Raw genomic sequence first — 17,665 nt, forward strand, 5'->3', positions numbered from 1 at the left:
TCCCCTCCCCTGCATTTCCATAAAAGAGGGGGAAAATAGCCCTCCCTCTCCCCACCCCCCCTCCACCAGAATCGCCGCCAAGCGACTGAGACACGTTTGGCTAAGTGACGTCAGCAGCGAGCTATTTTTAGAAATGTTGGTCAGAATTTAATGCACGCGCGGCGCGGTCTGGCTGGCAGGACCTCTACACAGATCGCAGACAGCAGCAGCAGCAGCAGCAGCAGTGCATGTAGGGAAGAGTTTATCTGGGTGGGGAATGAATTACTTCAATGAAATACTCGTCAAATCCTTTCTGCCATCACAGCCTGGATGATCCCACAGAGAACCACCGTCCACCACCGACCTTTTACAGTCAGTCACAACGTCCAGCAGCATCCGTCATCCTCTCCCAGTCCCACACCTGGATTACCTTCAGGCCGAGTGGCAGCAGATGCCCCAGGCCAGGACCCATTATTAGTCAGAACCTCAAAAGGCATAATTTCACACAAATTTGCATCTGAATGTCCAATTTCAATAATAATGAGCTGGTATTGGTAAAATTGAATTTAAAATGACCATGCTGTAAATCTGAGATCCAACAGTCTTACGCCATCATATTAGGGCTCCAAAGCTACCTGCATTATTATGCACAGGGGTCCCACACTACTGATGTATAATCCACCTTTTTGTTAGGATACTGAATCATCAGTCTTTTTCTAAAACTTATCACTGAGGCTTTGTGAGAGCTAGACTGGGCTGTATACAGCTCCCAGGAACTACAATCAATTACAATTGATTGTAATCGTTTGTCTTTAGCTTCCCTATTTTATACAGTCCGGGACTGACAGATATCCAATTCAGAGATATATTCAGTGATACAAGACAGAGCTTAACATTTGAGAACCTAAAACCTGCAGCTTCACAATCAGAATTGTCTGATAAATTAACTGTTGATCAACTTGTTTGAGTGCTACAACAGGTGGCTGTGAGAGGGCATGTGATGCTGCACATGGTTTTCCATACCAAATATGAATGCATTTAATAAGGCCTGGGCTTGTTCTTACCATTCAGAGTCTTGCTTAGCAGTATAGACATGTGAAAAACAGACAAAAGTAACAGATGGATGGATGGAGGAGTTAGTCCCTTCAACTGAGAGATAAAACGGGTGAGCAGACAGTTCCCCTCCCTTTTGTGCTGCAGTTGCCCAGCAACATGAGGCTAGAGTGAAGATGGTGGTGTGATGCTGCTGTATTTTATGAATGAAATTGGAAAACAGAAAGGAGGCAGAGAGGGGAGGGGGAAGAGTGGGTCAATGCATGCCCGCACGCAGGCGCTTCACAGACGGGCTGAGTCTCGATGCTGTTGCTGTGCTTCTTTCCTCACCAGTCACGATGGTAAGCAGCAGTGTAAGATGTGGTGATTACCAGAATGCAGCACGTAATCCACAAAACAAACTTTATTGACCCATGTGTAACAGATACAGAGACAGAATATATATAGTAAGTACATAAAGAAAATAAGGCTTTTTATCCTAAAGGCAAAATAAGCACTTGGTTAACATTATTTACAGTAATCCTAACTTATCAAAAACAACTTGACTGTAATATAGCATCCATGTCTTCTCCGTCACATTTACCTCCATGTTTTGTGCTTCATTACCAACGTTGTATGTGACATTTTAGAAAACTTTTTTCTGAACTGGAACCTGTTCAGAACAGGAGATTTACTTAATCATCTGGACAAACTCAAGAGTTAAACTTGTGAGAACACAGTACTCTGCATAAGCTATTCAGCTAAATGCAAGTAACACTAGCTTATGCAACACACCCCTGAACATGGTCCATATTGTAAAGCCAAGATTTGTTTGCAGAGATGCTCCAGATGCTACTGGTTTACATCAGATGGCACATACCTTCAGAATAATGCAAGCTACTGCTACACTATTCTTCCACACAGAGTACTGCCCATAGCTTGGATCTGCACTGTACAGCGCTAAATGAGCAGCACAGTAAGGATACCAGACAAGTCAATATCAGTGTACGTGTATGACTTGCAAGTTTCCAGTCTTGTCTTAGATAGCCTCACACCAATTACTCTAAAGTTTTCTCTCTCGGCTCATCTTTACCATGATACATAAAACAAGGCAATGCTGGTTGTGTTGATCTCTCAGTGTGTTGAAATAGACAGTGGGCAGAAAAACAAAAAACACTTCCAGATCCATCCCATTTGTTTATGCTATATAAAAAGAGTGCATTTGCTGCCATGTCCATGTGTCTTCTTCATGGCCATGTGTTACATCGATACATTCACGGCCTCCTTGTCCAAATGTGTGTTTGCGATGTGGTTGAGTGTACGGATAAGAAGAGTTTCATGTCCATTATGTTAATCTGATTATTCTTACATGCAGTCCATCGAGTTGTCTGGAATCAGTCCAAGAGATGGCATCTTTCCTGGTATACAGGATGGAGGGAGCATGCTGCTGATGTTGGGGGATGGGTCAACGTTCTCACTGTCTTCCATTTTGTCTGCCAAGCCCTCCCAGTTGATATGGAAACGGGTCACACGGGGGTTGGAGGCCAAAATATTCCTCTGGAGCTGACATAATAAAAACAATGGGTCAAATATCAGAATTTGATAACAAAGAATCTTCCATTTCCATTAATACATCACACCCTCCCTGCCTGGTGTACACTTAGTTTTCAAACTCAGTTAACACCTTGTAATGTGTACTGTCACAAATGTGCTACTCTAAACTGATGAGTAATAATGCTGCGTTCAAGACAACTCAGAAAAAAACGAGCTCCGACTTGTCAAAAACGAATTGAACGGCGTCAAACTTGGAAATTAGAGGTCGGAAACTTGGGTATCATTGCAGAGCTCCGACTTTCCGACTTGACGTCACAACAACATCAAAACATGGCAGCCCTCATCTTAAACCAGGGGTCTTCAACGTTTTCCAGGCCAAGGACCCCCAAACTGATGGAGAGATTGAGCGGGGACCCCCTACTTATATATATTGTATAAAATTGTGTTTTATATTTAACTGGTCCTGTAGTGCCATACAGGGCCGTTGTATAGGGGAGAAAGGTGATGATAACTCTAGGGGCGCAGCGCCCAGTAGGGCCCACAAAAACCCCAGTAGTCTAATCTTTGTATGACTGATTTATTCTGCATAAGACCCTGACTGATACTCATAGTAATGCTGCATTAGCATCAAAACAAAGTAGGCTAAATAAGAAATGATAATAGATATGTAGTCTATGAAAAAAAGTGGAAAAGTCAGGGGGCAGGGGCCCACTTTAGTATACTTTCAGGGGGCCCTAGGATTCCTAGCAACGGCCCTGGTGCTTTTTTTTAGGAGTTTGGCTGGTCATGGGATTCTTTATATTTTGAAGGGACTATAAAATATATGCCATGCCATCTATGATCACAACGGGTCACAACTACGCTCGTGGTAACTGAACGCTGCTACTGCATCAATGAAAGAATTACTAAGCCATAAAAAGACAGAGAAAACAAAGCAGTGTTTCCCCTACTTTGTTTTTTTCTCTGGCTTTTTATGCATTTATTTTGAAAGGGCAGCTGGAGAGAGACGGGGGCGCGGAGAGAAAGTGAGAGGGGGGGATTGACACGCAGCGATGGGACTGTCGGAGGGTCGCTGCAGCGGCCGTGCTCTACCAAGACTCGTGACTCACCCCCAGTCGTCAGCGCCGCGGTCACCGGAGCTGATTCTGAGAACATTTACACCGGGCCCGCCGTGTCATGTCTCGGTTCCACGGAGCGTTTCAGTGACGGTGTCACGGCCTGACGCTGCTTCATTGTTGCTGCGCTATGAGCAGACGTGGCGGCGCGCGTTAATGTCACCGTCGTAGTGTGTGCTGTTAATTAACGAGTGTGTATGGAGAATGAAAACGTAAAGTCCCATCGTTGTGTTGTGTAGCCGACGGTTCAGGGACCGAGTGTCACAGCACCAGTGGTGTGTGTGTGCGCGCGCGCGCCATCGGACTGATTTTAGAGGGGGGTGGGGGGGAGTGAGCGAGCTGTTCCCGAGCGAGGTGTTCCCGAGCCGCTGTGGCCGACTGACCCTCACGTTCCGCGGCGAGAGGCTGTGACACGGCACGGTGCGTCTGTGTTATTGTTGTTTAGTGGCCCGCCCCCGATGGTGGTTTTGTGAATAGAACAACAATTGTTGTGTATATTTATCTTACACGAGCCCTTTGATCCAGAAATGCAAGTGTCAGAAGAGCGACAGACACAAACAGAGCACCTTTCATAAAAGACGCTCCATCTCCTTTTCCAGAAAAAAAGCAGGGATTTTGGTGAAACCCAGCCATGTTTAGCTTGACTTTTCTCAGGAATGGAGGCACGTAGAAACAAACGGTTTGTGGCCATTTGAAGCATAAAGTTAAACCTTTCAAATGAGCTACAGTATGTATTGGTGGAAAAATGCGAGTTTCCTTGAACGCACCATAACAGTCCTCGTCGCTACGTCACCACATTCACGGCGTTCCTTGGCTGCACACACAGCCCTGCATGCCGTTCTCTCTCCTCATTGGATAAAAACTGTAGGATACGATAAATGTTTTCTCTTCGGCTCAGAGCAGAGCAGAGTGACTGAGAGACCCGTGTTTCAGTCCAAACACTCTATATAAGTGATTGCTGTCGGAAGATATAACTATTTAAGACTTATATTAACACAAATATATCACTCACTTCTGCTTTAATTCGATTAATTTTTTTAATCGAGTCCCAGCCCTATATATAATATATATAATATGTATATATGCACCCCTATTGGTATTTAATCCCCCCCCCCCCAACTGAAGGATGGAGTGAAACACACAGCCAGCAGGGTACTGCTCTTAAATCAAAACCCTGTAAATAGGAGTAAATTGACATAAAAGGTGAAATTTAATACTAATGTTCCTAGGGGGAATCTTTGAGTTTGTTAACACCAGTGCTAAAATGATGAAATGCACCAAGATCAAGATCATGGCAACATCCGTCTACATTCTGACCCATAGCTATGCAGAGGTCACATCATGCTTAGCTTTGAACTTGACCTTTATTTAATTACAAATGCTAAGTTTTGTGGCTGCATCTTGTACAGTTGTGATGGCATCACTGTGACAAAATCTGTCTTCAGACATAAACATTTGCCTTTGTGGTTGTTTTCACTAGGTGTCTTCAAAACCACACACGCCTATTGTGTAAGAAATAGCACTCACACTGTTGCATTGGGTAAATAAAAGGAAAAACTGTCCAGGACATTTTTACTTTAAGCTGCTGTTACCTGCACAGAGCACCAGAGGGCGGCAGAAAACTATATACTGTACATTTCAAAAGTTCCTTTTCACAAATGCAGTCCATGTAGTATCCCACATGCTTGTACTTTCTCTACAGATTTCAAAGTAAAAGCAGAGCTTTGATTTATTCCATTTTCATTCTGCTTTCCAACACTCCCTTTTCTGGACCCTAACAGAATGAGTGTTTGTGCATTGTTCCCTTTGCTTATCAATTGATAAGAACTGATCAATTTCACCATAATAAAGCAATGACATCAATAACATAAGCAATTTTAGAAGTGCAGGAATTTAGATCATCCACACCTTTTGAAATTGTGGTAGTTGTGATATCTTTTTTCAACATATGTTAATTAAAAAGGGACAATTTTGGGAGTTGCTGACTGATGAAAAAAAAAAAATACACAGTCAATATCAAGTACATTGACGTTCTAATATTAACAACTTTACTAATGACCAGTTATAGAGTGTGACCTTTATCATGGGTTGGTTCTCTCACAAGTTCTATGGCATCAATGTGTACCTTAAAGTCACCTGTGATGATGACATTGTCAAGTTGAGTGCAGATCATTGAAAAGCAACTCAGTAAAATCATCCCAAAAAATGTACATGGTCAGGAAGTACCTATCGTACAGGGCTGCGATTTCTTCACCTGGAATAGCACAGACACCCCTAACTTTTTGTCCTAGACTCAAATCTAAAATATGGTTGGTGGGAGGATTAAATAAAAGTGACTTAAGGCGAGACACTACAGGTGAATAGGGTAAAACATTTAACTAACAGCTATTGCCATGAAACCTTCTTACTTACATTGAGAGAATTATTTTTTGTATTACATGTTTTGTTAAATATTATGTTTAAATATGGACATGAGACATTATCTAATTAAATATGCATGAATTTGTGTACATTTCCAGACCTGAAATCTGAAGATTGGATAAAGCCACTTTCAAAATTCTTATTTTATTTTGCTGACATATTAACTCATTGGTGGTGCCAACCACATAATTTCTCGTTTTTCATTCCCATGCGTTGAGTGCCAAAAACGTAATTTCTCGTTTTTTGCTTCTTCTTTTTTTTAAATTATGAAAATAGACACTTTAATAAACCTTTATGTGTAAATTTGGGGACTCTACGACAAGCAGAACTGAAATAGATCAAAAACTCATGACAGCTCATGATCTGGAAGTTTTCATCATAACTCGGCTTTTGCAAACCGAGTTCTGCATGTGGATGCAGCGCAGCTGCTCTGCTCGCACCCGTGAGGCTCCAGCAGCTCGGAGCCGAAACAGGAAGCTCTCAGCCGACTGTCCCGCCTGGTCTTCATCTGGAGCAACACCGTGTCCTCCCCAAGGTCCTCCCGTGGTAAAATGTGATGGTCTCTGGGTCAAAGCAGACCGGCACCACCGACCCGTACCACAGACGGACCGCGACCACCGGTGGGACCGGTGTTCCCGAGCTGCTGTGGCCGAGAGACCCTCACGTTCCGCGGCAAGAGGCTGTGACACGGCACGGTGCGTCTGTGTTATTGTTGTTTAGTGGCGCCCCGCCCCCGATGGTGGTTTTGTGAATAGAACAACAATTGTTGTATATATTTATCTTAGACGAGCCCTTTGATCCAGAAATGCGAGTGTCAGAAGAGCGACAGGCACAAACAGAGCACCTTTAATAAAAGACGCTCTATCTCAGTGTTTCCTCCAGGATTTTTTTTAAGAGTGGCGGCGAGGGTGGTCTGATCGACGGGGGGTGGGTGGGGGTGGGGGGGGGGTGCGCGCGAGACCGGACCGTCGACTAGTCGCTGATGACATCATTCATATTTTTCCCATCATAACTACAATCCCAGGAGGAGGGAAATGCTCTGCAACAATCTGTATTCACTGACAGACAGCTCACGCACAGAAATTAGTCCACAGAACAGCAGCTTTATAAACAACAAACTGTAAATCAGTTTGTTTTTTTGTAACATATACAGGTGCAAAAGAAAATACTGTAGCTACTGTCCATTAAACAATTAGGGAGGAAAACTACACACAGGCCTCGTCACCATCACAGTCCTGCTCAGTCACAGTTTCACTCACAGTTTTTGTTTTTCCTGGTTGGTTGCTGCTGTTGTTGTGCGCGACGTAAAGCTGTCGATATGAGTTTTTTTTTTTTTTTTTTTTTAATTGCCGGCAGCCCGGACACACTGCCCGCGGAAGCGGCAGTTTCTCCTGCTCTCTCTCTCCACGCCGGTCAAACATCGACCCGTCTGTAGGCTACTCGGTTTTCCACACACACAGGTCTGTCTAGCGCTGTATGTAGCCTATGGATGTGTGTCTTGTGTGCAGACGCAACTGACAAATATTTATAGACGGACAGTAAACTTAATCATCATTTATTTTATTTTGAAAATTGACCGGATTCTCTCGCCTTTTCTGTGCCCGACTTCCTGTCTGGTACGCGCTCGTTCTATCCAGCTTGACGGCGCTCGTATTTTTTTCATTCAGCCACTCAGCTGTTGTTTCAAGCCGCTACTCTTGTAGCCTATGTTACATGATCAGCGACTAGTCGACGTCAAGCTCAAAACGTCATTGTGGAGCAGGGGACTAGTCTGTGCAACCCCTAGTGGAAAACCTGCTTTACATTGTTTTAACATAAAAAAAAAAAAAAAAATCATAATTCTGAAGGTGTGGCGGCTTTTATTTTGCCGTGGCGGTGCGCCACGATCAATTACATGTAGCGGAAACCCTGTATCTCCTTTTCTAGAAAAAAAGCAGGGATTTTGGTGAAACCCAGCCATGTTTAGCTTGACTTTTCTCAGGAACGGAGGCACGTAGAAACAAACGGTTTGTGGCCATTTGAAGCATAAAGTTTCACCTTTCAAATGAGCTACAGTATGTGTTGGTGGCAATAATATAGAATACGCTGATCGTCAAAAATGGTCTAAATTAACGGTACACTTGACTAAAACTTTGGAAAGGAGCGCAGCACTCAATGAGTTAAAGACAAAGGTTTTTACAGAGGGGATTTTGGATATCTCTTTTTATCACTCTGTAAATGAGAAAATACTGTAACCACAGCCCTGTTTTTAGGTATAAATTGTTGTATAAATCAGGCTCTGAATGATATATCAACAAACCCCTCTGTAAAAACCTTCAGAATATAGGCAGGAATAAAACTGGAAGGTTTGGTGTCTGTAAGTGCTGCTGAAGTGGAGATTTCAGGTTCAGAGTATAAGAAAAAACTAATTTTGAGAAAACGGCCTTTAAAGATTCTATTGCAAAAATTCCACAAATTGGCTCTATGCACAGCTCCACCACTTCCAGAACTTAAACCAGCTCCTTTATGTCCTGTCTTACATTATTGGACTAACTGATTAATCCAGGTGTGCCTGACCATTGTGACTACTCAGACACACCTGGATTAATCAGTTTGTCCAATGATGTAAGTCAGTAAATAAAAGAGTTGCCTTAAGTTTAGGAGGTAGAGCTGGAAACAGGGGTGTCTGGCCATTGTGAGTTCCAGGTGTGGGCCAGTAGGTCAGAGAAAAAAAAAAAAAAAAAAAATAAGAAAAACACTTTAGGTGTAGTTGGGCTCATCTGTAATAATGACAACCAATGTTTTCAGTTTCTAATAGTGTCATCTCTGGCCCATGTCAGTGTCACATCCGTTTCACCTCTGTCACTGAGAAGTAAACTACTGCAGAACACGTGATTCTGAGGATCGATGTTAATTTTAAGCCCTGTACCAGCGCAATTGGGACATATTAAATGTCCGATCAGTTCATTCAGACGTCTGATGTGTAAAAGAAGCCACCACTGTGTATCGCGCTGGTCTCCGACGGCATCCAACACTTGTTTTTTTTGTTTTTTTTAACGGGTGACAGCTTCCGCGATGACGCACTTTGTAAAGGGATCTTATCGCTCGGTGAGTTTCTGTGCTGTGTCTTTTGTTGTCTAGCAAGTGAGAGTTGCTGTTTTATTTTATGTGAGGATTTAAATCGATTTCCTCTCCTCATTTTTAAAGTCCCTCCGTGTCAGAAGAAAAGCCGGTCAGAGCACGTCACGTGATGCTTCTAAGCGAATCACGCTGTCGAAAACGACACCAGCCAATGAGATGGCGTGTTTAGGATAAAACCCTCCCACGTACCTTTACGATTCATTGCTGGTACAAAGGAAATGACTACTTTTGGAACCGACAACTTAGTGCAGGAGAGAGAGCTTCACAGCGATACCTGATATGACAGTCTGAACAGACGCGGCTCAGTAGCCGCGATAGAACGCTCAGTTCTAGTGAATTTAGGAGAAATCTACAGGCGACACAAGTCAAAGTGAAGTAAAATAAACATCCTCAAAGTGTATTTCAGACCATTTCTTTGTACTAGTTTGAAAGAAGACATTTTATGGAAGCAAAATAGCTCAAAATCTCAAAATTGATAAGTGCATGAAAAAACGATGTTTTTGCCTGCCGTGTCTGGCCTTAACTCTTTCGCGACCACACTAATTCTTCAGCACATCCGCTCAGGACCACATGTTTTTGGCTATTTGTTTACCTTTTATCTCACGTCGAACCGAACTCTGTACGTCACCTAGAAACAAACGGTCTTCACGTGATTGAAGAGTGACTTTACAACGTGCTCCACGAAAAAACGGCGAGTTTTTCCGCCGTTTCGTTCGTGAGGACGAAGTAGAAGAAGAGAGCTGGGTTTCTCCAAAAACGGAGCTCCCGCTCTAGTTTCAGAGAAAAACGCACTTTTGTGTCAAGTGGCAATCGGCTCATTTTACCGGTACTCTGCAGTGTTGCATGTCTCCCAAATCATTTCTACGGCTAAATAAATATATTTGTAGGCATATCTGGGGGGTGTGGCAGCTTGGAGAGCAGCGGTGCAGCGGTGTGGGTCTCTGGCCGCAGCGCAGCAGCTCCGGGACACTGCTGTGTGACTGGCCGGCGGTGGGTGCTTCGGGGCGGGGGCGGCCGGTCGCAGCCCCCGCTGCAGAGCGCCCGCTCCGCTGCACCGTGAAAACAGCTGTGATAACGGGCTTTCAGATCCGAGTCTCCAAACCAGAAACGTTTGTAAACAACACCGGAAAAACTCGCCAGATTTGTCGTCGGTCGCTTTTGTCAAAAGAGGGTTTGGAAAGTCGCCAGATTCAGCGAGAAAGTTGCAACACTGTAGCCGACAGCCGCACAGCTCTGCACGCTGTCCCCAGAGCAGCATTCAAGGAGAACGATTACTCAAACAAAACCAAGATCACACAGTTTATAAAAAAACATTATGTTTTGATTTTAGTTTAAAACAGTTTTACATATCAGAGGACTACCATATTCACACACAGGGTACCTCAGAGTGTCTATTATCGTAATCTGTAAAAAAAACGGTTTTGACGAGTTAACTCGTCAATGGTCGTGAACGTTCGGCAGGCTGTGACGAGTTAACTCGTCAATGGTCGCGAAAGAGTTAAGGGAGCATACTTGTGATACAGGGAAATGTCCATTTTGTTTGTTTTGGTGTTAGGGCTATTGGGGCGTGCAGGTTGTGGATTTTTCAGGAATTAACTAATTGATGTCACAGAGTTTGTTTATGTTGCAGGCAGCACCTGTTGCCCCCTGTCATGGTTCTATATGTATGTCAATATCCTCTGTCTTTCTGAGGAAACTGTAAATAATTGCAACACAAAAGTTGTCTTCTCAGTCACTTTGCTGCAGTAGAAAGCGGGTGGATGTGTTGTATTTACCTGAGTGTAGTCTGGTTTGAGAGGTGGGTTTTCCCGTAGCTCAGGGTCTGTGTATTCATTGTTGACATAGTAACCAATGCGGATGAACTCCTGTCCACGGTAGGTGCAAGTGATGAGGGCGACCGTTACTCCTACTGCGTCACTCTCTGGAATCAGCCCTGTGTTAGGAGCATCAGCCTGAGAGCACGGGGACACAAAGTGGAAGAAATCTCATCAAGGCAAACAACAGAAAACCTTCCATTAACATAGTGCCAGAGCAGACAAAACCAAAAAATTAAAGAAAATATAATACATTGATGCGCATGCACATTTTTGAAACAGAAATATACAAACTGTCTGACAGAAAACACGTAACTACAGGCTACTCACTTGAAACACAAACATGTGCCGGCCAGCCGGGACCGGGCCGACCAGAACCGAGTCTAGGACCTGGTCGTATTCCTCACTCTCAGCTGAACCCACGTAGATGATCTTCCACTCCAGGTCTGACAGCACAGGTACAAGACAACAGTAAGAAGTGACAAACTCCATTGCTGTTTTTAACCAAATCTTCACAGCAGTATTAATGATCTCCTCCAGAGAAGAAGATAATTCACCTAACTTATGTCTTCCTTCCTTTAAATTAATAAATACATGTATATTTTCTTACTGTCACAGATTAGTTCATAGTATCTATTTGTGAATATCTGAGTTAAACTTTGGAACAAAGAATATTTGCCTCACATGACAACAAATCCAAAATTGCATGATAATAAAACACTTGGTAGGTCTACTGATGAAGTGTTGAATATTAAATGTAACCCTGTGTCTCCTAAAGAATGTGCTATTAAAAAAAAACTTGTTTAATAATAATAAAAAAAAACTTCCTATGGTTGATGCTACAGATGGCTAACATGTTTTGCTAATTCTACATTAATAACAAAGAGTTTGCTTGGCATATGATACAGATACCTTCATACAAGAAAGTACCTAACCTAACCCAACAATAAGCTGTGTTTTAGTATTAAAACTCACATGTGGCCATCACATTTTTGTTTAAGAGTTTAGCACCAAATTGTAACCTTCAGTAATTTCCTTTTACTGAAGGTTACAGTATTCCATTTCATTTCATTCAGTTGACTATTGGTTCTAAAACTGTACATTTAATTATTTGATCAACTCTATAATGTAACGGCTGCTCTGTTTAAACATACCGTCTATTTCTTTATATTAAAAAAACAAACAAACTAAACTATTCCTGGTTCCCTGCCGTGTAAACGCGCGATTCGCGGCAACTTGTCAAGCTTTTTTTTGTTAGTACAGTAACATAACGTGATGAACCAATCAGCGTCGCGGAAATAAGTCCGCGGAACGTCCGGGAGCCAATCACTGCAGGCAGGGGGCGGGACGCCGGGCACAAACGCGCCAGCGCCAATTTTCAACAACTTGTCAAATGAAATGAAATGTCGCTGAAGAGCTCCAACGACAGTTAACATCTGTGTCGTCGAGAAAGACGACGCATTTGTCACTTACTCGCGCTAAAACCAACCTCCACGCGGCGTTATAGTTACCAGAAGAGCTAAATTAGCTCGTATATGAACAGCTAACACCAGCTCGCCCATTCCGAGTTTACTGCTAGTATATGCAACTGAAGACGATAACCTACCTTCAGGCAAATCCTCCATACATTCAAACGTGATTTCAAACTGAAACGGATTTCCAAAGGGGCTCGGGTTGTCCAGTACAGCGACGTTTAACACTTGTACCTTGGCCATGGCGGAATTGCTTTCTTCTGAGGCACCTCAACCTGTGGAAATAACCGGCTTTTCTATTGTGTGAACAAAGTGCTCGCTTGGTGCCTGTCCTGCGGTGCGTCAGTTGAAGTCTGGTCTTTTCTTCTCCAAAACCTTCGACATCACTCCACCGCGGCTGGACCGTAAGCGGAAACACGTCATCCTCATCTTCTTCGCTCTATTTATTTCGAGAAGCGCACTCGCTGGTCCGTGTCACGATGCTGCCCTCTACCGGCCATTTGTCACGATGCTGCCCTCTACCGGCCATTTGTCACGCCACACGAGACGCCATCCGGTGCTGTGATAAGCGAAGGAACTACTTCTAGCCCCTGTTTTACTGCAAATAACGAATCACAAGGGATGCTTTTTGTTCCTCTTGAAAATGTATTTTCTAAAAACATTAAAGGTACCTCACAGACTGATTTAATAATATGGATTTACTGTAAATCCTGATGGTAGGCTACATTAAAAACCCAGTGTCAGGTGCATAGACTGTAGGCTATAAAGGTCAGGTGTCAACCCAGTTCTCAAGTTGCATACAGTGTCACTGCATCTCTTCTTCATATCCAAATAGAATAAGAAAATCATGTGTTGTACAAAAGGACTAATTAATGACATTATGTTATTTATTGCCACTTCGATATTTTTTTTCCAGGTGGATAAAAGAAAACAGTGTTGTTAACATTCTGCAATGTAACCTATTATGTGACTCGGATGTGTGCAGAGGGCATAAACTGGTGGTATATTAGTTATGCAGGGAGTATTGTAGAAAGTGAGATTTCCATTACCTTTTTATTATTATAAAGCAGGTTTAGATGCTATTGAGAGTGAGGAGTTGTCGTCACAGCTCAGAATCCCAATACATCCATGTCAGAGCCCCGCCCCCCTTCTCCGCCATGATGGAAGGATTCCGGTGGCAAAAGCCATACTAGTCTATGGGCAAAACAAAATCGTCTACTCCGTAATTTACTGTTTTACAATGCCGGAAATCACTGCTGTGTTAAAAACTGCTCCAGTGATTTACTTTCTCCTTATTCTTTCTTGTAATTTGTTCATCTGTTGGCGCAAAAAAGAGCTAGAATTTAGTCCGTCTCTGTGCTGTTCTGATGTGTTGCCCCTGGCAACCGATAGCGTCTCCTTCCATCATGGCCGACTGGCTGCTCAAATCGGCACGTGACTCCTCACTCTCAATAGTTTGAAATTATCAAAGCGCAGTCCACCTCAAAACACACACAACCTATTTCAAAGCTGCGCTGTAAAACAAGCCATCAGGACTTCATCAATTCATGTTGTCACAATAACACTGCCTCCAGCTGTGGCCCCATTACAGCCCACATGGACACACCATCTCCAATTCATTAGTGTCCAGGCAGCTTGTATTCATAGGAATTCTTCTTCTTTCTTCTTTCTTCTTCCGAGGAAGTCATACTTCCCATGGGCGAAAACTCACCAAACTCTACAGAAATGTCCAACCCCATGCCAGATTTACCGGGGGTGGGGGGGGCACATGTCCTTGGAGTTGAGTTGAATTTTTGCTCAATTGTTACCAAACTTGCTACAGAGCATCTCCAGACTGTCCTCAACAAAACTTGTTTCTCGGATTTTTGATTAATCAAAAATTGAGCCTACAGTGCATGAAAACGTTTGACTGTAAACAGTACCAATCCTATCCAATTCTTGCTAAATACATTTTCAATCTTCCTGAGAAAAATTGACAATATTTTGGAGTCGTGGTTGATGATGAAGTTTGGCAAATATCAGAATTTTATCTCAAAAACTGAATTTTCTAGAACATTTTGAATTCTTCTCTCATGGAAACAACTGCAGTCAATCTAAGAGTGGCATTTTTAAACATCAGATTTTCTCTTGTGAAGCAAAACACTTAAAGGGACAACAAGGAGTTTCTATTCGGTTATAAAAAAGTCTCATGTTAATGTGGATGAATCTCCGCTACCCACACTTGTTAATGGGGCCATTTTCGATAAATATATCGTTTTGTCTCTATCGTTATTTTGTTATTATTAGTGGTGGCGGAAACCATGGCGAGTCATGAGAATAACGCCGCCGAATCGCCGTTTATGGTCGGAACTACGACGGTATGCGAACCTCTTTGAACCTCTGACTTTAATTCTTGATGAATGAAAACATGAGTCTGTCTTGCGGCGGTCAAAGAATTTTACGGTGCGTGCGGAGGCTCATAAATGTAGTGTGAAAACGCTTCGCTTTTCCAAAACTCCTCGTTGTCCCTTTAAGAGTTAAAAACAAATCACCAACATTTCCATGCTGTCAAGATGCAATTTATGTATTATCAGATTTTTGTTTAGATATTAGAATTTGTGACATTTTGACCATTTTTGAAATTTGCCTTGACACCTGCTGCCTGGCTGATGACTCCCTGGGCCCTAGTTTCCTGGCGCAGCGCAGGTGGCGCAAGGTAGCGCAGCTGGTCTAATGCAAGTTTCGACCAGCGCAGCCTAGCGCAAAGTCAGATTGGAAGATTGGCAGATCGCGCTGCGCTGAGATAGGCGTGGCCGCGCAGCAGGGGGAGGCGTCAAAGATTCAGCTTGGTGCAGTGGAAGTTTTGTGCGAAAATGTCTCGCCGAGGTTGCGCTGAAAGCTCGCCACCTCCAACCAGGTCTACTCTCAGCGCAGGGCGAAGCGCAGCAGGTGCAGTGGAAGTTGGACTGACTGACCTGCAGTGCACACACGTCACCAAGACCTCACAGGCAGATCTCCACAGTTCCAGACACATTTCAATGCAATAAATATCCACAATAACCACTATTTAATGCAACTAATGGAATCAACAGTGAATTTATATCTATACAGATTGTCCCGTCACATCTGACGTCAGATCAAAGCAGAGATCAAAGGCTGTCGGCGCGTAAAGGAAACTCCACCTGAATTAACACAGCAGGGACGAACTGGCACTGAAAAGCAGCTGTGGATGTCCCAAGCAGGACTGAGGGTGGATGACTGCATGTCGCTGCCGTGTTGAGATACCACTCTGCCCTTGTGATGATCGCTTTATTTATTTATTTACTTATTAATTCATTAGAGCGAGCGACCGCATCACGCAGCCGTAATGAAAAACAAAACACAAATCATCATCTCTCTTAGTCCACCACAACAGTCTCTGTATCAGATAGTCAGTATATAGCCTACTACAGTACTCTCTATCACAGAAAAAAAAAAGAGAAAAAAAGAGACGGACAGAGAGCGAGAGAGAGAGCGTCCTTTACGCTGATTTCATGGTGTTTGTTTATGTTGTGATTAGTGTAGGCTACACCTCTCATCTTCCTTACACAGGGTTTGAATAAATGTGAGTTTCTTTATTAGTTTATTAGTTGTTGTTTCTTACATTGGGCAGCTGTTCTCAGTGTATCAGATCAATCCTGGTTAAGTATATTAGTAAACTCATTATTGGTCACTCTGAGCTCGGACCTCCGGACCGCACAGCTGTTTCCTCCGGGGAGAGGTTCGGCCTCTGGCGTCGCTGTTTCCTCCGTCCATGTCCAAGTATAAAATGACAAACTTGCAGCGCGCATCACCCGCCGCGCAGTTAAAGGTGAGGAGAGGAGCTCATTTGATTGGTGAAGATCTGACTCGGCTGTGTCAAACCCACTCCACGCCTTTCTCTCCTCCTCCTGTCTCCCTCCCGCCCTCTCTCCTCCCTCTTCACCGTTTGCGCCGGTGGGAGGGACGAGGGGAGGGTTTACGCTGGTCTAGGTCTGACTGCGCGGCCCACCAATCTTGCGAAATGGACCTGGGCCACACCCCGTTGGCGTGGCGAAGCTGCGCTGATGTTAGACTTCACCTGGTCTAAGAAACTAGGGCCCCCTGAGTCTATTTGAGAAGACACACAACAAGGTCTCACTCTCAGGCAATTAGCTCAGTGAGTTAGGAGCTGGGTTCTTGGTGTTGGAGGATGTGGGTTCAAGACCCAACAAGGGAATTGACTAAAATACCATGGCCTTTGTGAAACATATCTACTTAATCTTAGAGTCACAGTAGATGTTTGACAAATACACATATCAGAATTTGACCTCTTTTTACAGTGGTTTCAGACAGTGAATGGCTTACTCAATTTGTGAAGCCACCGTAGCACTTCCACTTGCCAAGTTCAGTGCGATAGACAATGGTCTTTGGTTCCAGAGGTTGCGGGTTCAATCCTCAACTGGTGCAAGGTGAACATTACAAGGTCAGCTGTCCTGTCTTCCTATTCTCCTGTTTGTTGTTCAGAATTTGCCAAACTATAGCCCGGACCCGACCCATCACTTGGACCATCCATTGTTGCAGCTGTGTGTATGGACTCCAAATTTGCTATTTAACTTAATCATAGTAAAGGTAAGTAGCCAAAAGCATGTTTCTGCCATCATTTTCCCATACACCAACCTCATGCCCATTGTTGCCCACTTAACAACTTCTAAATCAGTTATCTTTTGGAGAAACCTTAGCCACTTTCAAGAGGGAATTTCTAATGTATTTCCCTTTGAGATTAATAAAGTAATTTGTATTCATAGAGAAGCAGCAGTAATTTTCCTGTGAGCAGTCTCTCTCTGTTCTGTTAGGTCAAATGAGCAGAGGTGAAGGAGCAGCTCATTCAGTCTGCACAGCAGCTATGAATGCTTTGTGTAAAATATGTACAAGCTGTGCATTATAGATTTCAAAGTGCATTGAGACAGCTTTTGGTATTTGGAAAAAAAAACTATATCTTCCTATGGATACATGAATTTTCAAATAAAGCACTGGAAACTAGGTGTTTTATTTAAAAATTCTAATTCTAAATTCTAACTAAATGATGTTCTTTTTCTGTTTATCCACCTTTTTCCGAACGTCAAAAACGTAGCCTGTTTTGCCGGTTTTGCTCTTCCGGTGGAATTTTATGTTTACGTTT

At 43.3% G+C, this 17,665-nt stretch overlaps 1 protein-coding gene across 1 annotated transcript; it reads right to left on the reverse strand.

Annotated features, from left to right (window-relative positions):
* Positions 1-1,484: 1,484 nt before the first annotated feature.
* LOC310994766 (histone chaperone asf1b-B-like) lies at positions 1,485-12,963 on the reverse strand. Its single transcript, XM_083983583.1, has 4 exons — positions 12,642-12,963; positions 11,366-11,481; positions 10,997-11,173; positions 1,485-2,574 (listed from the first exon to the last, which is right to left on the reverse strand). Exons 1-4 carry the CDS (start codon positions 12,748-12,750, stop codon positions 2,377-2,379), a joined length of 600 nt encoding a protein of 199 aa, XP_083839709.1. The 5' UTR covers positions 12,751-12,963; the 3' UTR covers positions 1,485-2,376.
* Between the last annotated feature and the right edge of the window lie 4,702 nt (positions 12,964-17,665).

The sequence above is a fragment of the Trachurus trachurus genome, assembly GCF_905171665.1.
Source record: "Trachurus trachurus genome assembly, chromosome: 1".
NCBI classification, from domain to species: Eukaryota; Metazoa; Chordata; class Actinopteri; order Carangiformes; family Carangidae; genus Trachurus; species Trachurus trachurus.

Excerpts from the sequence above, each read along its gene's own strand:
- LOC310994766 (XM_083983583.1), bottom strand. The coding sequence starts at position 12,750 with ATGGCCAAGGTACAAGTGTTAAACGTCGCTGTACTGGACAACCCGAGC. Across the intron at positions 11,482-12,641 it reads TATGGAGGATTTGCCTGAAG|ACCTGGAGTGGAAGATCATC; the intron begins GTAGGTTATCGT and ends CTGTGCTGTCAG. Across the intron at positions 11,174-11,365 it reads GGCACATGTTTGTGTTTCAA|GCTGATGCTCCTAACACAGG; the intron begins GTGAGTAGCCTG and ends CCGTGCTCTCAG.